Source organism: Puma concolor, chromosome E4 (genome assembly GCF_028749965.1).
Source record: "Puma concolor isolate L17-30 chromosome E4, mPumCon1.1.hap2, whole genome shotgun sequence".
NCBI classification, from domain to species: domain Eukaryota; kingdom Metazoa; phylum Chordata; class Mammalia; order Carnivora; family Felidae; genus Puma; species Puma concolor.
The window spans coordinates 61,692,679-61,712,578 of record NC_141683.1 but is presented as its reverse complement, the minus strand read 5'-3'; the positions used below and the strand labels follow the sequence as shown (position 1 = coordinate 61,712,578).

At 37.5% G+C, this 19,900-nt stretch overlaps 1 protein-coding gene across 7 annotated transcripts in view; it reads left to right on the top strand.

Moving 5' to 3' along the window:
- The window catches only part of RGS7 (regulator of G protein signaling 7), a 525,076-nt gene that overhangs the window by 352,130 nt on the left and 153,046 nt on the right, over positions 1-19,900 (top strand). For all 7 annotated transcript variants that reach the window (XM_086694015.1, XM_086694013.1, XM_086694010.1 and 4 more), the window contains exon 4: positions 5,557-5,607. In XM_086694015.1, coding sequence (XP_086550141.1) covers positions 5,557-5,607 — 51 coding nt within the window. The remainder of the gene's footprint in view (positions 1-5,556; positions 5,608-19,900) is intronic.

Sequence of the window (19,900 nt, the reverse complement as noted above, 5' to 3'; positions counted from 1 at the left end):
GTATCACAACAAAGACTACAGCAAGGAACCATTTTCCCCTTCCCTTGCCTAATTCCACAACATTTCATGTATTCTTACCATCTTATAGAAGAGACAAGTGGTGTTGCTGAGCAGACAATTTGGAAAAAAAAAAAAGCTTCTCTGGTTGGTCAGTAATCATTTTGAGTTCTGGGAGAGGGTGGGAAACTGTCCTTAGGGTCATCTTGATATTCTCATATCCTTTGATTATTGCCATCTTTGCTGCTTTGCTGTTTTTACTTTCTAACTTTACAGCTTCTTAGGCTTTGAAGAGTCACAAAGTCCTTGTTTTGTGTCTGAAGAAATCTTTTTATGGTTTATGGAACTTACGTAACAAAGTTTAAAAAGTGCAGATAAACTGTCATGATCTTGATTAAACATCTGCTTGAAAACCTATCCAGGAACTCTACCCCAGGCAAAGAGCCTATTTACTTTCCTGAAAGAGAAATATTGAAAAGGAATATTTGGGCGTCTTCCACTGATTAAGAGCTAAAATTTTCATTAATGGCTTTAGCAGAAATTACAAAATGAGTATTTTCGTAAAGGATACAAATCAAAAGTGTAACATTTTGGTTGCTTTACAAAGTCCTCATATATATGTGCAAAAGTTTCACAATGTTTTTCTCTTTGTGAGCCTCCCATCAGGTTCAGTAGCAGATAGCTATAGCTGACACTTATAGCTGAGAGAGTGTGCTCTAATCAGTAGAGGGAACATGGGTGTAATGGAAGTAATGCAGGTGTAGGACAGGACTTGGCTCAGGTCTTGTCACTCTGCAACAGAGCCAGAATCGGGGAAGCCCCTTCCACTCAGTTCCATAGCCTGGGTGAGGAAATAACACTGATGTCTAAATGTCTTACTTTGTTTTGCTTTAATTGTGGGTGGAGTGGTAAAGAGATAGCCTTTAAATGGGACAAGTATCACTGTGAAAGGTGATTATGGTGGCTGAACACTATATGCCAATCTAATATTCTTTGTATGATGGATGCCATCTTTTTGTAAACTTTCTTAGAGAATGATCTGGAGAGGGAACCTTGCGGTCATTTCATCCATTCTTTCAACATTTACTGATCATCTTTTACATGTGAGGCACTGGTTTGGGTGTTTGGGATCCAAAGATGAATACACCCCCCTGCAGGAGGAGTGGGTAGAGTAGGTTTCCTGGAATCGTTAATGTGTGACCTGAACTTTAATGGGCTGAGTTGAAATTGGCCAAAGGAAAAAGAGATGGAAATGGAATAGCACCATCAAAGGCATGGAAGTAAGAAACAGTACAGCATGTGAGCAACTACGAGCAGTGTATGAGGAACAGTCTTAACGTGTTTTCATTTCAAGTCATAGATTACTGGGATTACACAATAATAAAACCTGTACTGTTTCTGCTAAGTACAGGGAACACATAATTTTGTAACTGTAAAGGTTACAAGAGTAACCTCTAAGAATTCAAAGCAATAATAGGTACTGCTCAGGGCTAAAGTTTCTGGTAGTTATAGTCATAGAGGTATTTTTTTTATTCCTTGGGGTTTAAGATATTGTTGCATCTCTTAGCTAGTTTCACATTATAGCTATTCAATAGCTCTTTGCCATCTTTTAAAGAAAAGAAAAACAATGAGAAAACAATTCTTCATGTTACTGTAAGGCACTGAGAATAAAGATGCATGCATGCTAAAATACTCTGGATATGTACATTATAGAGATCTGTTCATTTATTCATTAAACATAAGGCTGAGACACATTGCTAGAAATGTGCCATTCTTTCCTACACCCCTCCTGGCTGTGATGCACCCTTTTAAGTTTGAATTGTAGGTCTCAATATGACTGTGATACCACATTTCTCTTTCAGTTTTCTTTTTCCATCATGATGCTGGATTTTTTTTTTTTTTCTCTGTGTGTCCTACCTTTCTCTTGGAGTTAAGATCTTGCTGTCATAGATGCAGAATAGGTGAATATGGTGAGTTTGGGTATACATTTAACAATAAAGTAATTCATAATATTCCACTTAAAGCCATAAATATATTGAGGTGACCACACGACAATAAAACCACTATAGCATCTGCTAAGTGATATTGACAAGTGGTGCAATCATCCCTTTCAGAGCTGAGCAGAGACTATGACCATAATAGAAGTACTCAAATCTAGGCTAGGAAAGAAAGTTTCCTGTTTCCTGAATTAAATGTAGTTTCAAATTAGGCTTTTTTGATTTCTTTCTGCTCAGAAAAAAAAAGAAGAAAACTTAAAAAAAACTCCTTCTAAAAGCATTTTTAAATCATTTTTTACACTAAGAGAAAATTATAGTCTTGGAACCAATGTTTGGCTCTCTTCGAAAAAATGGAAAAAGTCCAGTGGCTGCTCACATATGTTCCCCAAGTAGATGCTCAAATGTGGAAAATGAGCAAGTTACCTGGAGATAGCACATAAGATTTGAATACCTGGAATTCTACATTTGTCAAGTATTAATACATACATATTTGAAAAACTGAGTCCTCTTTTTTAAAGGGGTGACCATGCCTCAACCTTAGGCTGTAATCCTGAACATAGCTCTCTGAAATACCTGTGTTCTCATGAGTGGTTTCCCTTCCTCCCTTACCTCAGAGCTGCTTTAGGATCTAGGTGAATCCATGTTCTCACATGTATTGAAATCAATGGCAGTTGTAAACAAGACAGATATAAAAGAATATACGTTAGATTCAACATGTGAAGTCTTTTTAAAAATGCCCATGCATATGGAAATCAATGTTGAGTATTCGTGTTTTTATAACTTTTAGGATATTGTTCTCAAATTTGATAATCAAGTGTATTTATTTTATTTTTAAAGTTGTTTGAAGTAATCTCTGCACCCAAGATGAGGCTTGAACTCATAGCCCCAAGATCAAGAGTTGCATGCTCTACTGACTGAGCTGGCTAGGCTCCCCCAGATTTACTTTGAAGATAGCTTTGAGCTATTTTGCCTCAAGCAGTAATAATTATTCAGCCATTGTTAATGTCAGTCATGTGTACATATACACATCTGAGACGCAACTGAGGCCAGTCCCCGACAGCAGTAGAAGTAGAATCTCAGCTCACATGAAAGTTCATTCATGTAGTCCTGATGCAGCTTGCTATGTAGACAAAACTATTTTCATACATATTTTTTGCTGTTTTATGTATAAATGAATGATGCCAAAAGCCAAATTTAAATAGGAATTAATATTTCAGGTAGATCAAGTCTTCTTCCTGAACCTCCCATTTCTGCTCATATTTTCACCATCCTTTTCGTCCACAGTGCTCCTGCACTGGAAACCTTGAGTTCTCTCCGTTCTTCCACTGGCCACCTCCATACCAAATTAGTCACAAAGTCCAGAAGCAAGCCTCTAATTTTGCTTTAACCCACTTGTACACTGAACTAGTTCAGTACTCTTTCTTTCAATCCTGGATCTCAACCAGTAGGAATGTTGGCTGCCCTGCTTTCTTTTTGACTGGCCCAAGGCACTTCCTATGTATTGCCAATCAAATTCCTTAAACTTGTTTTGATAAGGTTATTCTTCTGTTCAAAACAAAACACAACAAACATACCATGTCTCCCTTTCTCTGCCTGACTTATGGGGAAAAAAATCCAAATTCTTTGGCCTGGAGTTCAAGATCTGCTGAATACCCTGTGAATACTTTTATTAGTGTCAAGTTCCTGTTATTCCCAGCATGGAGTATATAGAAAGAATACACCGGATAGTTTTTGCGGGCTATTTTCCCCTTTTTAACTTTGACATAGGCCTCCAGCAACTGAGTTTTGTCTATCATATATCAAAATCTAGCTCAAACATTACATTTTCTGCAGACCATCCCACATTCCTTCTTTAGGAAGTAAAAACACATATTTAATAATTTTTTTTATTCATCCTACATTATTAACCACTTGCTATGTTCTGAATATAGAAACATGAATATGGTACCCCACTTCAAGGTACTTCCTTGAGGGCATTATTCAAATAAACAGCTGTAACATTGTGTGATCTATTCTACAATACAATTCTACACAGGTACCAGTGAATTCCAATGGAGGTTGTTGTAAACTCAGTGGACAAAAGTGAGGGTTAAGGAAAGTTCTATTGTAAATGAGTCTTGAGTGTCTTGAAAATAGTGGTAAGACATTTCAGTCAAAGGGAATAGTACTATAAAGACATGGAGACTTGAAACACACAGGAGTGTTTAAAAGCTAACAACAAATTTGGTTTAGCTTGAGAGTAGATATAAGGGACCATCTTATGAAATATTGGTTATGCCATGCTCAGAATTGTGCTTCACATGGTTATGCCATGGTCAGAATTGTGCTTCACACATAGTGGGCATTTACTTGCAACAACATAGATGGAGCTGGAGTGTATTATGCTAAGCAAAATAAGTCAGAGAAAGACAAATACCATATGATGTCACACATATGTGGAATTAAAGAAACAGATGAACATATGGAGGCAAGAAGGAACAAAGAGAGAAGGAAACAAACTATATGAGATTCTTAACAATAGAGAACAAACTGAGGGCCGATGGACGGAGGTGTGTGGGGATGGGCTAGATGGGTGATGGGTAATAAGGAGGGCACTTGTGATGAGCACTGGGTGTTGTATGTAAGTGATGAATCACTGAACTCTACTCCTGAAACCAGTATTGCACTATATGTTAACTAACTAGAATTTGAATAAAAATTTGAAAAAAAAGGAAAAAATAAACATAGTGGGCATTCAATAAGCATTTATTCAAAGAACAGATGAATGAATCATTTTATCCAGTACAGGTATATTAAACCTTTGTGCCTAAATATTTAATATTAACTAATTTATTAGTCTTCACCTGGGCTCATTGAAAACAAACTATGTATTCACATTGTTTTCAGTACTCCATATGTGGTTGATCTTTAATGTTATTGTAACAATTAGAAACAGTCTTGCCATTTGAGTGTGGATGGACTTCTATGGGGGTATTACACTAAATGAAATAAGTCAAACAGAGGAATACAAATGCCATATGATTTCATGTTAGATGTGGAATTTTAACACAAACAAAGCAGAAACAGACTCAGAGAATTACATACAGAGAACAAACCAGTGGTTGCCAGAGGGGAGAGGGGAGGCGGTATGGGCAAAATGCGTGAAGGGTAGTAGGAGGTAAAGACTTCCAGTTACACAGTAAATAAGTCATGGGGATGAAAAGTATTGCATTGGGAATAGAGTCAATGGTATTGTAATAGTGTTATAGGCTGACAGATGGTAGCTATGCTTGCCGTGAGCACACCATGATGTGTGGACTTGTTGAGTCGCTATGTTGTACTCCTGAAACTAATGTAACATTGTGTGTCAACTATACTTTAATAAACATATATATATATATATATATATATATATATATATATATATATATGTCTTTAATATATATATATATATTTAAATGCTCAAAAACATAAACTAAAAAAAATAAGCATTCTTACTAATGTGAGTGACAAAAGTTGCAAGTTCTTAGAGTTAACATATATAAACAAATGTTCACAAATATTTGTGTTTTTCTTTTTCTAGGGTCAGACATTGTTCAATGGTTAATAAAGAACCTAACTATAGAAGATCCAGGTAAATAAATCATTTTCCCGTTGATAGAATTATTTTCTTTGTGGTTTTAAGAAATATGTTTTTCTCAGGGCTAATATGACAAGCAAGCCAATCTGAAAAATTGTAATTACATCTAAACTATGCTTTTAGCATTTATACAAATTTTGTGGCAATCAACATATATTTAACTAAAATTTATTTAGTGTATTTTAACAATTTTTCACATATTTAATGTTCCATTTCATAAAATTTGATTCAGATGATTGGCAATTGCAGAATGGGTAATCTGTATACATGCTCGTAATTGATTGTAGATATAATATATGTGATTATATTATATATGACTATGAAGTAATGAAATTGCCCTTCATAAAACACATAAGGGTAAATTTCATTAATTTATAATCTTTCCTTAACTTCATTTTTGCATGAGGTTGAAGACAATGTTATTTGTAATTTTGATTCTTTGATCATGCCTACATGATTTTTTAGTGCTCTTATTTAAGTCATGGAGCCATTTACTGTGGTGGACATTATGTCTGTTCTGGAGCACTGAGCTAATTTCCACAGTTTGGGAACAGTTTCTACCAGCTCACATTGTGCATTGCCTAGAACAAATTCTTCATATGGAAGGCATTTAATGGCTTTTTTAAAATGTCATGTAAGAGCTTTCACATGCAGTAAACAGTTTACATCCCTAAAGTGAAAAATAAGATGTGTTTTGTTTAGAGAGGATGCTGAGAAATCAAACAAACAAAAAACTTACAAAAATTGGTATTACAGTGACTGAGAATGACTTGGTAGGGAAAGAGGGCAATACACCAACCACACAATAAACTGTCACATCAATTAGAAAAGAGTTCAGCATGGCTTTTGCTGCTGCCTGGGTTGGTTACCACCTTAGAATGGTTTAGAAATAACAGTACATTGAAAGGCAAAGTTTGTATTTTTCCTTCTTTTAAGCTAACTTTATAAAGCCATGTTATCAGAAACTGTAGGTATAATTTCATACATAAATGCCTGTGCACACCCCCTGCTCATCTGGCATGTGAGCTTTTAGAATACCTATCCTAGTAGGTTAAAAAGGATTAAAACAATTAAAGTTGAAACACCTATGGCCAGCATCATATTGTTACTAAGTGAAAAGAGGAGATAGTTACTGGCATAGGGAGCCACAGTCTTATCAAGTTTACATTTTAGCCTCATGTCAGTCTGACTTTACAAACTGTAGCACCAGACCAAAGCCCCATTTGGCACAGTCACTGAAAACGAAGAAACTACTGATTTACAAGAAATATTATTGCTCAAAGGGTGAAGTGGATTCAAGAATATTTCTTGTAAGCTAAGACCAAAAGTGCACTTTGGTAATAGTCTAAGAAGCAGGAAACAGGTACAGATATGATAAGCCAGTAGGAAACAATCATTGTTTATAATTTACACATGAGATACAATTTTAGCTATAATGTGTCTGAAAACTGATTTTATTTGGCTGCTCAACAGTTTAAGGAAATTGTACAGCTTCATTAGAAGGTACATGGGAAAGATAAATTCAATCATATCCAGGAAGGACATATATGTTCTTTAGTCATATTTATGACTGGCCAAAAAAACAGTTTTTGATTGGTTGATTGGTTTGAATGAACTAGTTTAACCTCTGCAGAGTAAAAGGCTAGATTTTAAGAAGAGTGAGAAGCATTGATGACTGCTCTCAAGATATAACAGATGTGCACACAGAAATGAGTCACTCTGGCAGCATGATTCTGATTAAATATGGTCAAGAACATAACTGACATCATTAAACTCACTCTGATGGATGCAGATATGAAATTAATCGTAGTATTTTGGAATTGCTCATAGAGACTAAATAATTGTTATAATAAAAGGTCTAATTTTAACCATACAAATTTTCTGAAAATTTCAAAAGAAGACAGGAACTTCTGTCAGGCTTCTATCTCGTTGTGAAGTGGTTGTTTGGAGACCTCTAGGATTGTTGGAAGTTCTAGATGTCAATCATTTTTGAAAGGATTTTATGGCAAGTTGGAAGAAGACACCAGTTCCTGGGGAAAGGAGCAGGTTCTGATGCCCATCTGGGGACAAGGGGCGAGAGTTGCACCGTCAGGAGGCTGTTGCAATCTAATCCAATAGATTAGTCTAATAGTATATTAGACTTTGGAGTGATGTGTTTTGGCACCCTTCCCTAATTTTTAATACTGGATGCAGGTTTCTGTTTGTGTGATTTGTTGTTGTTGTTGATGAGTTAATAGTTATAAAGTTAGCTTATGTTTTTGTGGTGTGAAGAGTCAATACTTTTATTAATACCTTTCAACTCTATTGCTGAGAACATAGAATATGTATGAAAACACAAAGCCCAGAATAAATTGCATTAGTCTCAGAGTTAGAGTCTAGCTGATAAAATAAAGTGGTACTTTGGTTTCATAGAGAGGAAATTGATGCACATCAACTGTTGGATGGGGGCAGGAGAGTAAGAGGAGGAATTTAGCCCTTGGTGGATCTCTGTCTATATCGGCACCTACTGGGAGGCATAATGTCCACCACCAATGTCTTCAGTTGGTGGTCCACTCCATTGCTTCTGTGTGATTTCATGTTCACATTGACAGGACCTCTTCTGGCTGTCTATAATCTTTGCTTCTACCAAGCTTAGATTGGGGGCACACCAAGTGATGCTGCTTCACACTGGGAAAGTACGCTGTGCTTCCCAAGACCCTATGGTACTTTTCTATTTTACTTTTGGTGGTACAACAATATTCTGCTTCTCTCCTATCATCCTGAGGTATGGGGTTCTTTAAGGATGTCAAAACCCTTTATGCCTGGACACACACACAGTCCTTGCAGTATGATCCTTCTGGATTACGAGGTCTCTATTTGGGAAACAAGTATGTAATACCTTTTGCTTGTTTTTCTCATTGCTTGAAACAGTATTCTATCATATCAAATAGCTTTTGCTGTGTAAACTCAATGGCTTAAAATAAACAACCATTTTATTTAGTTTATAATTCTGTGGATTGGCTGGTCACATTTTCTGGGGGTTTGTTTGGCTGATATCTGGTGGGCTTTCTTCTTCTGGATTGTAGCCAGGTGGTTGGGTGGATGATCTAGGATTTTTTGGTGTATTCGATACTGGGTAGGTTGTCAGCTAGGCGAATCTCATTCTCTCACCCTTTGGCCGGCTGGCATTGGTGTCTTACTATAGTGGCTTGTACTTAAGTCACATTTTCTATAGTTTCATCTGCCAAGGCAAGTACCATGGCCAAGTCCAGAACCAGTGTAGGGAACGACTATCCAACAGCATGGGTACAGAGGTATGTGAACAAATTTGGGCCATTACTGCAAAAGTCTTCCACATCTGTATTTCTTCTGCTTTTCAGATCTGCCTTTCTGTGATATGTATTATTATATTTTGGCTTCTGTTTGCAAAATTTATCCTCCAGAACCTATTCATCATTTGTTAGTAAATATGCTTTGCGTCTAGTATCAATCATGTCATTAATTATGGATGATATTTTGAGAAAATTTATCAAAAGGCAAAGCTTCAATGAAGTTTACATCCTTCACAAAATGACTGGCAGAGATTAATAACTTCTTGACATCACTCTGCTCATTTGTAATCTTTGCTGCCTCTCACTGGAAGAATCACCCTTGCCAAGCTCTTGAAGTGATGCTGACCAAGGTGAGGAGTACTTTAAGATCCTCAGTCCAATGAGTAGCCAAAATCTGAAATGAGCCTCACTATGACTACTAGATATTAAAGAATATTAAGTACATTCTCTGTGTTCCCTTAATGGTACCCTGCTTGCTCCACTTTTCTCTTTCTCTCCATCCACCCATGCTTCTTCAGATCTCAGTATTCCTTGAGACGCTACCCGACATTAAAAATGAGTCGGGGCGCCTGGGTGGCGCAGTCGGTTGAGCGTCCGACTTCAGCCAGGTCACGATCTCGTGGTCCTTGAGTTCGAGCCCCGCGTTAGGCTCTGGGCTGATGGCTCAGAGCCTGGAGTCTGTTTCCGATTCTGTGTCTCCCTCTCTCTCTGCCCATCCCCCATTCATGCTCTGTCTCTCTCTGTCCCAAAAATAAATAAAACGTTGAAAAAAAAAATTAAAAAAAAAATGAGTCATAGGCTCTGAAGACATACTTGAGCTCAAGTCTTGATTCAAGTACTTACTGGCTGTAGGCATGGGCAAGGTAGTTAATCTCTCTCTCTTTTTATTCTTCTTCAGCAAAATGCTTTTATTTTTTTTTTATTTTTTATTTTTTTTATTTTTTATTTTATTTTATTTTTTTTATTTATATATGAAATTTATTGTCAAATTGGTTTCCATACAACACCCAGTGCTCATCCCAAAAGGTGCCCTCCTCAATACCCATCACCCACCCTCTCCTCCCTCCCACCCCCCATCAACCCTCAGTTTGTTCTCAGTTCTCAACAGTCTCTTATGCTAGCAAAATGCTTTTAATACGGTGTTTTGTGAAGCTTAAATGAGTCAACATTCTAGTGTGCCCAAATCTTGATTTTATTTTTAAATAGGCCAGAGTCCTTTAAAACTCTGAACATTTGCAGGCATATTTAGCTAACTTGGATTCTTTAAAATGCATGCAATTTTTATACTAGCCTTCAAACACAACCTATTCATTCTATGAAGACTCTCTCTATAATGCAGCTCCCAATTGAATTTCTTTACCATGAATTATTTACACTTGCTGCTACTCAATTTATTGATTAATTTTATCTTTTATTTTTTATTTTACATGTTAGCCTTATTGCTTTAGTCAAATCTAAAAAAAAATCTTAATGGCAGAAGACATACATCCTCTCCAGTCATTGACTGAAGTGTCAAGATCAGTCAGTTATCAATAATCGCTTGATTTTTACTAATGGGAATCCACTGAAGTGACATTAAGTTTTTGATGACCAATGATTCAGTTTGTGTTCCCCTAAATAGATGAGGAAAAGTGAAGAGAAAGAAATGTCAAATGAATTTTTCTTTATCTAAACCAAACCCAATTTGAAAGAAGTGGTTTAAAATGCAGATAGAAGAATGAGATTAAGAACAAATAGAGATTTATCCAGGATAAAAACTGAATGTTGAATAGTTGTAAAATTTCTTCTTCTAAAGGTATTATCTATTGTAAAAATATCTGGAAAATTGAGATTCAGGTAAGTCAACCAGACATTTTGCTTATGCATCATTCAACTGGATCAAATATCTTGTTCACTGAATTAATTAAATCAACCCATTATGCTCACCATTAGAGTCCGTCATCTACCTCCCAATTCTCTACAAGTCCTCTAGACAAAATGATCCAAGTTCTGTTAATGAATATAATAAAACTGTGTTACAAGTAGCCTTCATATCCTGTGGATTTGGTTGGCCTTCCAGAGAAATCAGCTCGAGGAACATGAGGGTATATCAGAATTGAGAACGTATAGAATGTCTCTGTTATCCTTGATAATATTTTGTATTTGCAAAGCATTTCATGCTATTCTAAATAATTTAAAACAGATTGTTTTACTTGAATACTACAACAATAGTATGAAGTAGCCATGCAGACATAAGACATATTCATTTTACAATTGGAAAGTCAACTGAGAAAAACGTGAATGTCCAAAATCACACAAAAACCTGTTCAAAGAAACAGAACTTTGATCTCCAAATCTCTACCCTGTGTGTCTTCTCCTTTTGGCACAATTATTTCAGGCCTAGATTCTGCTTTTCCTTACATGGTTAGCAACCATGAGAGGTGCATGAATCCAGCTGATCAGATGGTCCCTTACATAGTGTCTTTTGGAATACAGTAACTGATTTTCTTAGATTTGGTGTTATATTTAGCTAATGCATCCTGGGTATACCCTTTGTTAAAGCTATTTTCTACATATTCCAATGCATATATCTTACATTCAGAATAAAGAGAAATCTTTTCTTTTTTAAAATTTTTAAATGTTTATTTATTTTTGTAAGAGAGACAGATGTGAGTGAAGGGGGAGAGAGAGAGAGAAGGAGACACAGAATCTGAAGCAGGATCCAGGCTCTGAACTGCCTGCACAGAGCCTGATGTGGGGCTTGAACTCATGAACTGTGAGATAATGACCTGAGCCAAGTCAGATGCTTAACCGACTAAGCCACCCAGGCACCCCAAATTAAAAAGAAATCTTTTCTGTGTGCTCTTCATATTGCTTCAAACAGCAATCTTACTTGGGTGGCAGAGAATAGAGACATTTAAAACAGTCTTTCAAATTATATCAAGACCCTCTTGTAAAAAAAAAAAAAAACCTTATAAAATACATATTTTATTGTCCATTCTGTAAGCTATCATGTCAATATGAAAGAAATAAAGTGACTCCCTTATTATTTATTGTTCCAATACTAGTAAACCATTTTAGGAAAACATTCTGAGTTTTTAAGGCATCATTTAACCTTCTGGTGATAACATGCAAGAAATCATAAATCAGAGCCATCTCATACACCTCTAACAAGATTGATTAGTTTGACTTAGTTCAAGGTAGTAGACATAACCCAAGTATACATATTTCAAATATGCACTTTCTGTTTTAAATAACACCTAAAGAGACGTGAATAAATGCTTCATATCTTTGGGCACTTGCTCCCAACCCACGTGTCTGCTACCACAGCCAAACCTTCATAGTTAACTACACGTGGGAAACTATTTGTCGTTCTAATTATTTTCACATGAGATGAGCAGGAGCCATGGGTTTCTTCATGTATTCTTTTCAGTGTGTTACTAGCTTCTCCTTGGAAGAAAACAGTAATTCCTTTTTGCATATATTCTATTACCACCCCACCTTTAAAAAAGTATGGTATCCGGGGCGCCTGGGTGGCACAGTCGGTTAAGCGTCCGACTTCAGCCAGGTCACGATCTCGCGGTCCGTGAGTTCGAGCCCCGCGTCAGGCTCTGGGCTGATGGCTCAGAGCCTGGAGCCTGTTTCCGATTCTGTGTCTCCCTCTCTCTCTGCCCCTCCCCCGTTCATGCTCTGTCTCTCTCTGTCCCAAAAATAAATAAACGTTTGAAAAAAAAAAAAAAGTATGGTATCCTGTACATTTCATATCATCAGGAAAGTGTCTCTTGGTGCCCATTGCCCCTTGGGAATACTCTACAAATGCAGAAAGTGAAAAAGTCTGCAGATGTTTGCTGCATGATGTCTCCCATTCAAAGTAATCAGTACCAACAAGTAAAGCCCAATCACATCCAGCCTGTTGAGGCCAACTGTCTCATTTAACTTATTACTTAACAATATCACTTTTTCTATGTATGTATGTATGCATGTTCTGCATTTGCATTTAAAAATGCACTTTATAATGGAACAAGTGACTGCTATTGTCATTTGACGAATGTATCTCTGCAGTTGCTCTACGTAATTAAAACTTAAAATCCAAAATATACTGAAAGGTCTTCGTAAAGTCGATGAATAGAAGTTTTCATTACCAAAATAGAAGTCATTATTCCTCGTATATCTGCTATGGTTTCTGCCACCAAGAGGGCTTTTTTTTTTTTTTTTTCCTGTTGCTAGAAGCCTTTTCTGGTTTGGGCTTCTGGCCTTCATATCCCCCTCCATCACGATATTGCAATAACAATGGAAAATAATTTTACTACATTAACATTAATTAATTGGGTGCCTTCCAGTACCATGCTGGATGTTTCCTTCCTATTTAGTTCTTGGAAATAGGGAAGAGACAAGAGAACTCAGGTGTTCTCTTGAACACTGAACACCAACAATGTGCAAACACCATGTTGAGAACTTGATATGTGTTATTCAGCCTTAAAGAAAAAAGAGAAAGAAACTTCATGAAGTACATGGTATATCAGAAATCTAAGTCTCAGATCATGAAGCTACTAAAAGATAGAACCAATACTCAAACCAGATACATTTGATATCAAAACATTAACATTTTCAGATCCAGAGAAGGAGTATCAAGTTTATTTTATAGATGAGGTCTCTAAGGCTTGGAGAAGAGCTGAGACGGGGAGCTAGGATTCATACCTGATGGATATAAGACATGATATCAACACTGCACATTTTTTAGAGATTCGGCAGATGCCATCTGGTTACGCCATTTTCCTCTTTTGGTTTGTACTGGCCAGCACACGCACCTGTAAATGCCAGTCCCAGGGTTTTATGATCTTTCCCATTTTTACTTGATTGGCAGATTTTTTTTTTTATAGATTACTTATTAGAGTTGCCAACAGTTAAGGAAAATACTAAAAACAGCTGGGAATCTAATTAGAATTGCTGTCCTTTTGCTTGTAAAATTTGAGCAAGCATAATGATGCTAGAATTCAGTGTACTTTTAAATAGTTGTTTAACTCACTTAGGAACATTCCATAAATCAGCAGAGGTTGATATTTCTATCCTATTCACTAGAAAATAAAAACAAAAACAAAAATAAAGACCTAATGGAAAAACACAGTTGCCCCGTGGCATTGTCTAATTCTTCTAACAGCTGGTTGACCTCTCTGTTGTTTTCTTCTTTTTAGGTCTTCACTGTCTATTTTATTAACTTTTTTGTGTACACATGTTTCTTTTATAAGCCAACTTGATTTTGGGGGGAGAGGAAGAAATATACACATTTTTTAAGTTTATTTATCTATTTTGAGAGAGAGAGAGAGAGAGAGAGAGAGAGAGAGAGAGAGACAGCATGAGTGGGACAGGGGCAAAGAGGGAGGGAAAGAGAGAATCTCAAGCAGGCTTTACAATGTCAGTGAAGAGCCCAACTCAGAGCTCTACATCATGAACTGTGAGATCCTGACCTCAGCAGAAATCATGAGTTGAATGCTCAACCGACTGAGCCACCCAGGTGCCCCGAGTGTACACTTTTAAAAAAAAAAAAGGTAGGAGGTTTGGATGGAAGAAAAGAAGGAAGAAAGGGAGGAAAGAAAATTGTAAAGAAGGAAAGGAAATTATAAAGGAATTGGTAAAGATAATAAGGCCTAGAGCATAGGACATTGTTGAAAATAGACCAGTTCATCAGGATCAGCCACTCAAAAAGGACAGGGAAATGTAAGTAATTATATATGTTATCCAGAGAGAGCCATAGACTGTTGTCTAAGAGCTGTCTGAAAAGTCAGGCTCCTTTATCTTTCACTAAGATAGCAGATTTTTCATTTCCCAACCGAAGAATGAATTGGGATTTTCCTGTCTTTATTTGAGCTGAGAACAAGGCTACTTGTGTTATTCATAAAGTTTTTCCAATTGTTATATCTAAGAATGGCAAGAAATGCTTGCAACAGCAGGATAGAACATGTGATATCAGTGCTCACAGAAGATTTGTGACCAGAATGTGATCCTACCATGGCATGAATGCACCAGTCTCTTCACTATCCTTTGGCTGCAAACCACACATAAAGATTCCTGCTTTTACATAAAAAGAAGACCTTTTTTTTTTTTAAATAATGACTCTAAGAAACTCAGTGAAACATATAATAGGATTTTTATACTTTGAAAATTCCCCTGTAAGCCAAGAAGTCCTTATGTCTAATAATAATAATACCTTTTTAATTTTGCAATTACATTATAATTTAAATGATTGGTATCTCTAGATTATTCAGAATTGTTCCTTTTTGCTGCATTCACGAATACCTGGACATTGAAGCCCACTAGGGTACATCATGTACACTACATAGAATTCTGATTAACTCCATTTCATGTAAGGCACAGGTTTGGACTGTGACTTTGTCATTTTCTATAAATAACTACTCCTTTTATTTAATCCAGGTTTTTTGGAAGGCGATCTGCCAGACGTCATTACGACTTTGATCCTAGCCAGAAAAAGAGAGGATGTCAGATTTTTCAGACTGTCAAGGGTTACTTGGCTATTTCAGCAAACCTGACATTTGATTTTTCCTCTGCTGGGGTTCATCCATGGAAATATCTGTGGTCTGGGTAGTTGTGGGCCTCGTTGTAAGCAATGATATGGACACACACTTGTTTATTATCCTTCTGGGGGCTTTAGTGCTGAGACCTTAACCTTCACTAAGTGATCTGCCAGGTTTTCCTTGGTTATTTCCTCAAGGGCCCCCTAGTAGCTGCTTGGTAGGTCATTCAACAGACTTTTCTTGGGGATGGATATCAGACGGTCACATATAGTACTATATAGAGCACACATTAATGTTGTTAAAACATTTTGAATTACAAAACACCATTATAAGCCCACTATAGCTAATATGGCAAGTATAAAGAAGAGAATAAAAGCATTCATAAAAAACACTCAGGTAGTGACAGCTGAAATTCTAGCATATCTGTCCAGTCTCCTTTGACGACGTGAGCTCTCACTGGCTTTGTTATTGGAGCTAGTCCCACTCATGTCTTCCCTTCCCCATATCTTATATTTTTCCTGGGCCGCTCATGAACCAGTATCTCATGTCCCTTCCCTCCACCTATTTGTGATGTCCACATCCTTACCAGAGCCACCATTGCCCTTTTGAGATTGCTGTGTTCCAGCACAGTGACCATCTGCTACCATCACTTGGACCTTGACCAAGGGCACCACTCCTACTTGGGTTCTTTGAAGAGTGTACATCCTCACAGACTCCCACTTTCATCTCCCAGACTCTAAGTTTTCACAAGATGTTTTTGAGCGTCACAGATAGTAAAAAGAAAATACATCATGGAAAGTAACTGTTACCCCTTCACAGTCCAGATCTGATGGTAAGTCCTTTAGAAACTGATTCCCTGTTGCCTTCCTCACATCTAGGCACAGTGGTCAACATCCCAAACCCTGAAAATCTTCCAGGCATATTCAGGCCCAGAGTCAGGGCTTATAAGAGTCAATAAGAAAAGGATACAGGTATTCTTCATCCTACTGTTGGCCACAGTTTCTGAATTCTCATATCTGACTCCAGGATTCACCTCTTCCTAGGACATCTTAGGACTGACCTCTTTTTAGGGTATGTTTGAGGATTGACCTCTTCCAAAGGCATGTTGACATAATACCACCCTTGTTGAAAGGGACATGGGCTGTCCCTCCACTGTCACATGATGGTCTGACTTCAGGTCATTTAAAAAAATCTGAGGCACCTATTCATTAGAATGTGCGTTTTGAGGGGAGCCTGGGTGGCTCAGTTGATTAAGCGTCCAACTTCGGCTCAGGTCATGATCTCGCTGTTCCTGAGTTCGAGCACCGCGTCGGGCTCTGTGCTGACAGCTCAGAGTCTGGAGCCTGTTTCAGGATTCTGTGCCTCCCTCTCTTTCCCTGCCCCTCCCCTACTCATGCCCTGTCTCTGTCTCAAAAATAAATAAACACTGGGGGCTCCTGGTTGGCTCAGTTGGTTAAGCGTCCGATTTTGGCTCAGGTCATGATCTCGCAGTTTGTGAGATCGAGCCCCGCGTCGGGCTGTGTGCTGACAGCTCAGAGCCTGGAGGCTGCTTCAGATTCTGTGTCTCCTCCTCTCCCTGTCCCTCCCATGCTCATGCTCTGTCTCTCTCTGTCTCTCAATAATAAATACACGTTAAAAAAACTTTAAATAAGTAAACATTTAAAAAAAAGAATGTGCATTTTGTGAGCAGAGTCTTTGTTTTGTATTTGCTCTGCCTCTGGCATCTTTAATGTGCCTGGCACTTATTGGGCATTTAAATATTATTGAATTGAATATTTTTAACAAAGCAAATATTAACATATAAATAGGCTGTTATTGTTTTTTATCTTTCATATTTCAATATTCATGGTTCACACTCTAGATGGAAGTTTACCTCGAAGTGCGAAACAATAGGTTCCCATGACCCTCCGTGCCATACAAAGTGTCTAGTTATAGAACAGAAAGTGAAACTTTCCAGGTTTATCAATCCATAGATTTCAAATAATCTATTTTCCTCTAAGTAAAGTCAAGGATATATATGTTATCCAACCACAAGAAATTACTCTAATGTTCTGAAATAGCCTAAAGGAGGTTGCTTTTATTCCATGGAAAAATGAGTTTTATGAGCAAATAGTAGATCCTATTAGAAGCAATCTTGATTTATTGGTTGAAATATTAGAGTACACTGGAAAACCCAAGCAAAGGCATAGCAAGGACATAATAAAGTCTCATAAAAATCATTAAAAAAAACAAATTTATCATTTGGAAATTTATCTCTAGGCCAGAAATGATATTATAGCAAGTGAAATAACTGCTTTAGGTTATGCTTTTTTTTTTTCCTGAGAATTTTTCAACAAATGTAAAGCCATTGGAAAGTATCCTGACCCCTTCAGATATCCTATCTTTTCTAACGTGATTCAAGGTCGGACCACATGCTTCTAGCTTAGAAAAGTAGCAGTTGTCGACATTTCTTTTCCTATGGTTTAGGGAGAGAAAGTAGGTCAGTTTTTTTGGAATGACACAGGAGATAAGATGAAGGTGTTGGGTGGTTGGGCATGCAAAGCCTAGAATTGCTCTCCTGAGACATTTCTGCTCCATCTGGTAAGCAATGATCAGCCATCAAGGAAGGAGAACATCTTGTCCCTCTAGAAATAGGTATTTTCCCATTTCCTTGCCTTTGTATAATCATGAACCCCTATATTTTATTAATGTTTTCCAGCTCTCAACTGGGCCCCCAAATTTGATAAAATGCTTAATATACTAACATATGTACAATGGTAGCCTAATAAGTTCTTGGTCACTGATGCAGTATCATAAACAGGAAGAAATTATTCAAAGTATAAAGGAAATTTTAATTTGGTGCCTTAACTTGCCTTTAACTACACCCCTACTGTTCCACCTAGCCCTTTATAAGAAAAATAAGAGCACAGAGTTGAGCATGAGTACCTGGCACCTGGGAGCTCCCCGCCCCCCTCCGCCCCACCATCCCCGCCAGCATTGCTGGAAAGGAGGAGCTCATGCAGCTCCTTCTCATGCCTATGCTCATTGTCCACCTGCACTTCTGCAGATTCTGTCAAATGTTCCGTCACATTGCATATTCGCTCACTTAACCAAGGCATTTGAGCAAACAATTGATTTTAGGCACACCATGTCACAGACAAAGTTTCAAGCAAGTTGACAGAGATGCAGACACTTTAAAAATAAAGAATGGGGCAGAAGTGTAAGCTATTGCTTAGATTATATCATACAAATGATGCAAAATTCTCCCATCATCTTAAACAACACCCCTGTGGGATGTTATATTCTTTGAGTAATGAGGATGTTAGAAGCCCAGGCTTCTCCCTGTGATGTGATGGTGTGATTGAACAGTAACCGGAGACCCAGGTTTGAAGATAGGACCATTCATGCATTTAACAATTATGCACACGCAAAATGTGCTTGTTCTTGTATTTGAGGTGCAGTGGTGTCAATATAACCATACTGCCCCTCTCACAGGCAAGACAGACATTAGAGGAATCATTGTACCAGGAGAAAAACAGCCACTTTAATTAACAAATGCTTTCAATTTTCTCTTGGCTTGTCCTTCCAGTGATCCACCAACAGAGTGTATAATCCTGGGTCAGTCTCGCCAAGGGCCTGTCTCTATCTGAAATTGTGCACATGCTATGGAAAAGACACTCAGTGCTATAGATTATTGTCCCCAAGGTGTCAACCCCAATCAGTTTCCAAACCCAATCAGGCCTTCAGGGTCTCTTGGCAATCATGTTTTGTAGTCATAGCTCCTACTCAATGGGAGTGATTATTCAAAGCCTTCTTCATTTTCCTGAAGTCTCCCAATAGACTTTCTCTGCCATTCTCAACAGCAGACTGTAACTTTTAGTGAAAATATAAATCAAAGAGGAAATTTGTCACCTTTCTGACTCACTATGCTTCACAAAAAAACATGACAGTGTCTATAACCATTCTTGTCCCCTTGCCCATCTGGGTTAGGCTTCCTGTGCTTGTTATCCTGACCTTTTGCACCACCTCAGGGTTCTTATTGCATCCTTCCTATTTCTCTTGTCTATCCTGAACTGCCGTATATTTATCAGTGTATTCACCACTGGTTTTCCCCATTACAAAACAGTTCTATGTCGATAGATGGTCCATCCTGGCTACTTTCTTCTCTCTTAGTTTTATAAACTCAGCTGTCCTGTCTCTAATTCCTCTGTCTATAACTCATCTCTCAATTCACTGGAATCTTGCTTGTATCTTCTGCTTATAATCTGAAACTTTACTTAGTGTGGCCAGTAATATTCTTCTTGTTGCTAAATTCAATTATCATTTCCCAGCCCTTAATTTGACCTCACTGTAACATTTTTGACTCCCTCTTGTCTTACATTACTCCATTGTCTGGTTTGCACTAAAACCTTCTCACCCTCCGATTTAGTATTCTTCACAGATTTCTCTATTTGCCTCTTAACTGTCAGGGTTTTTCAGACACAAACA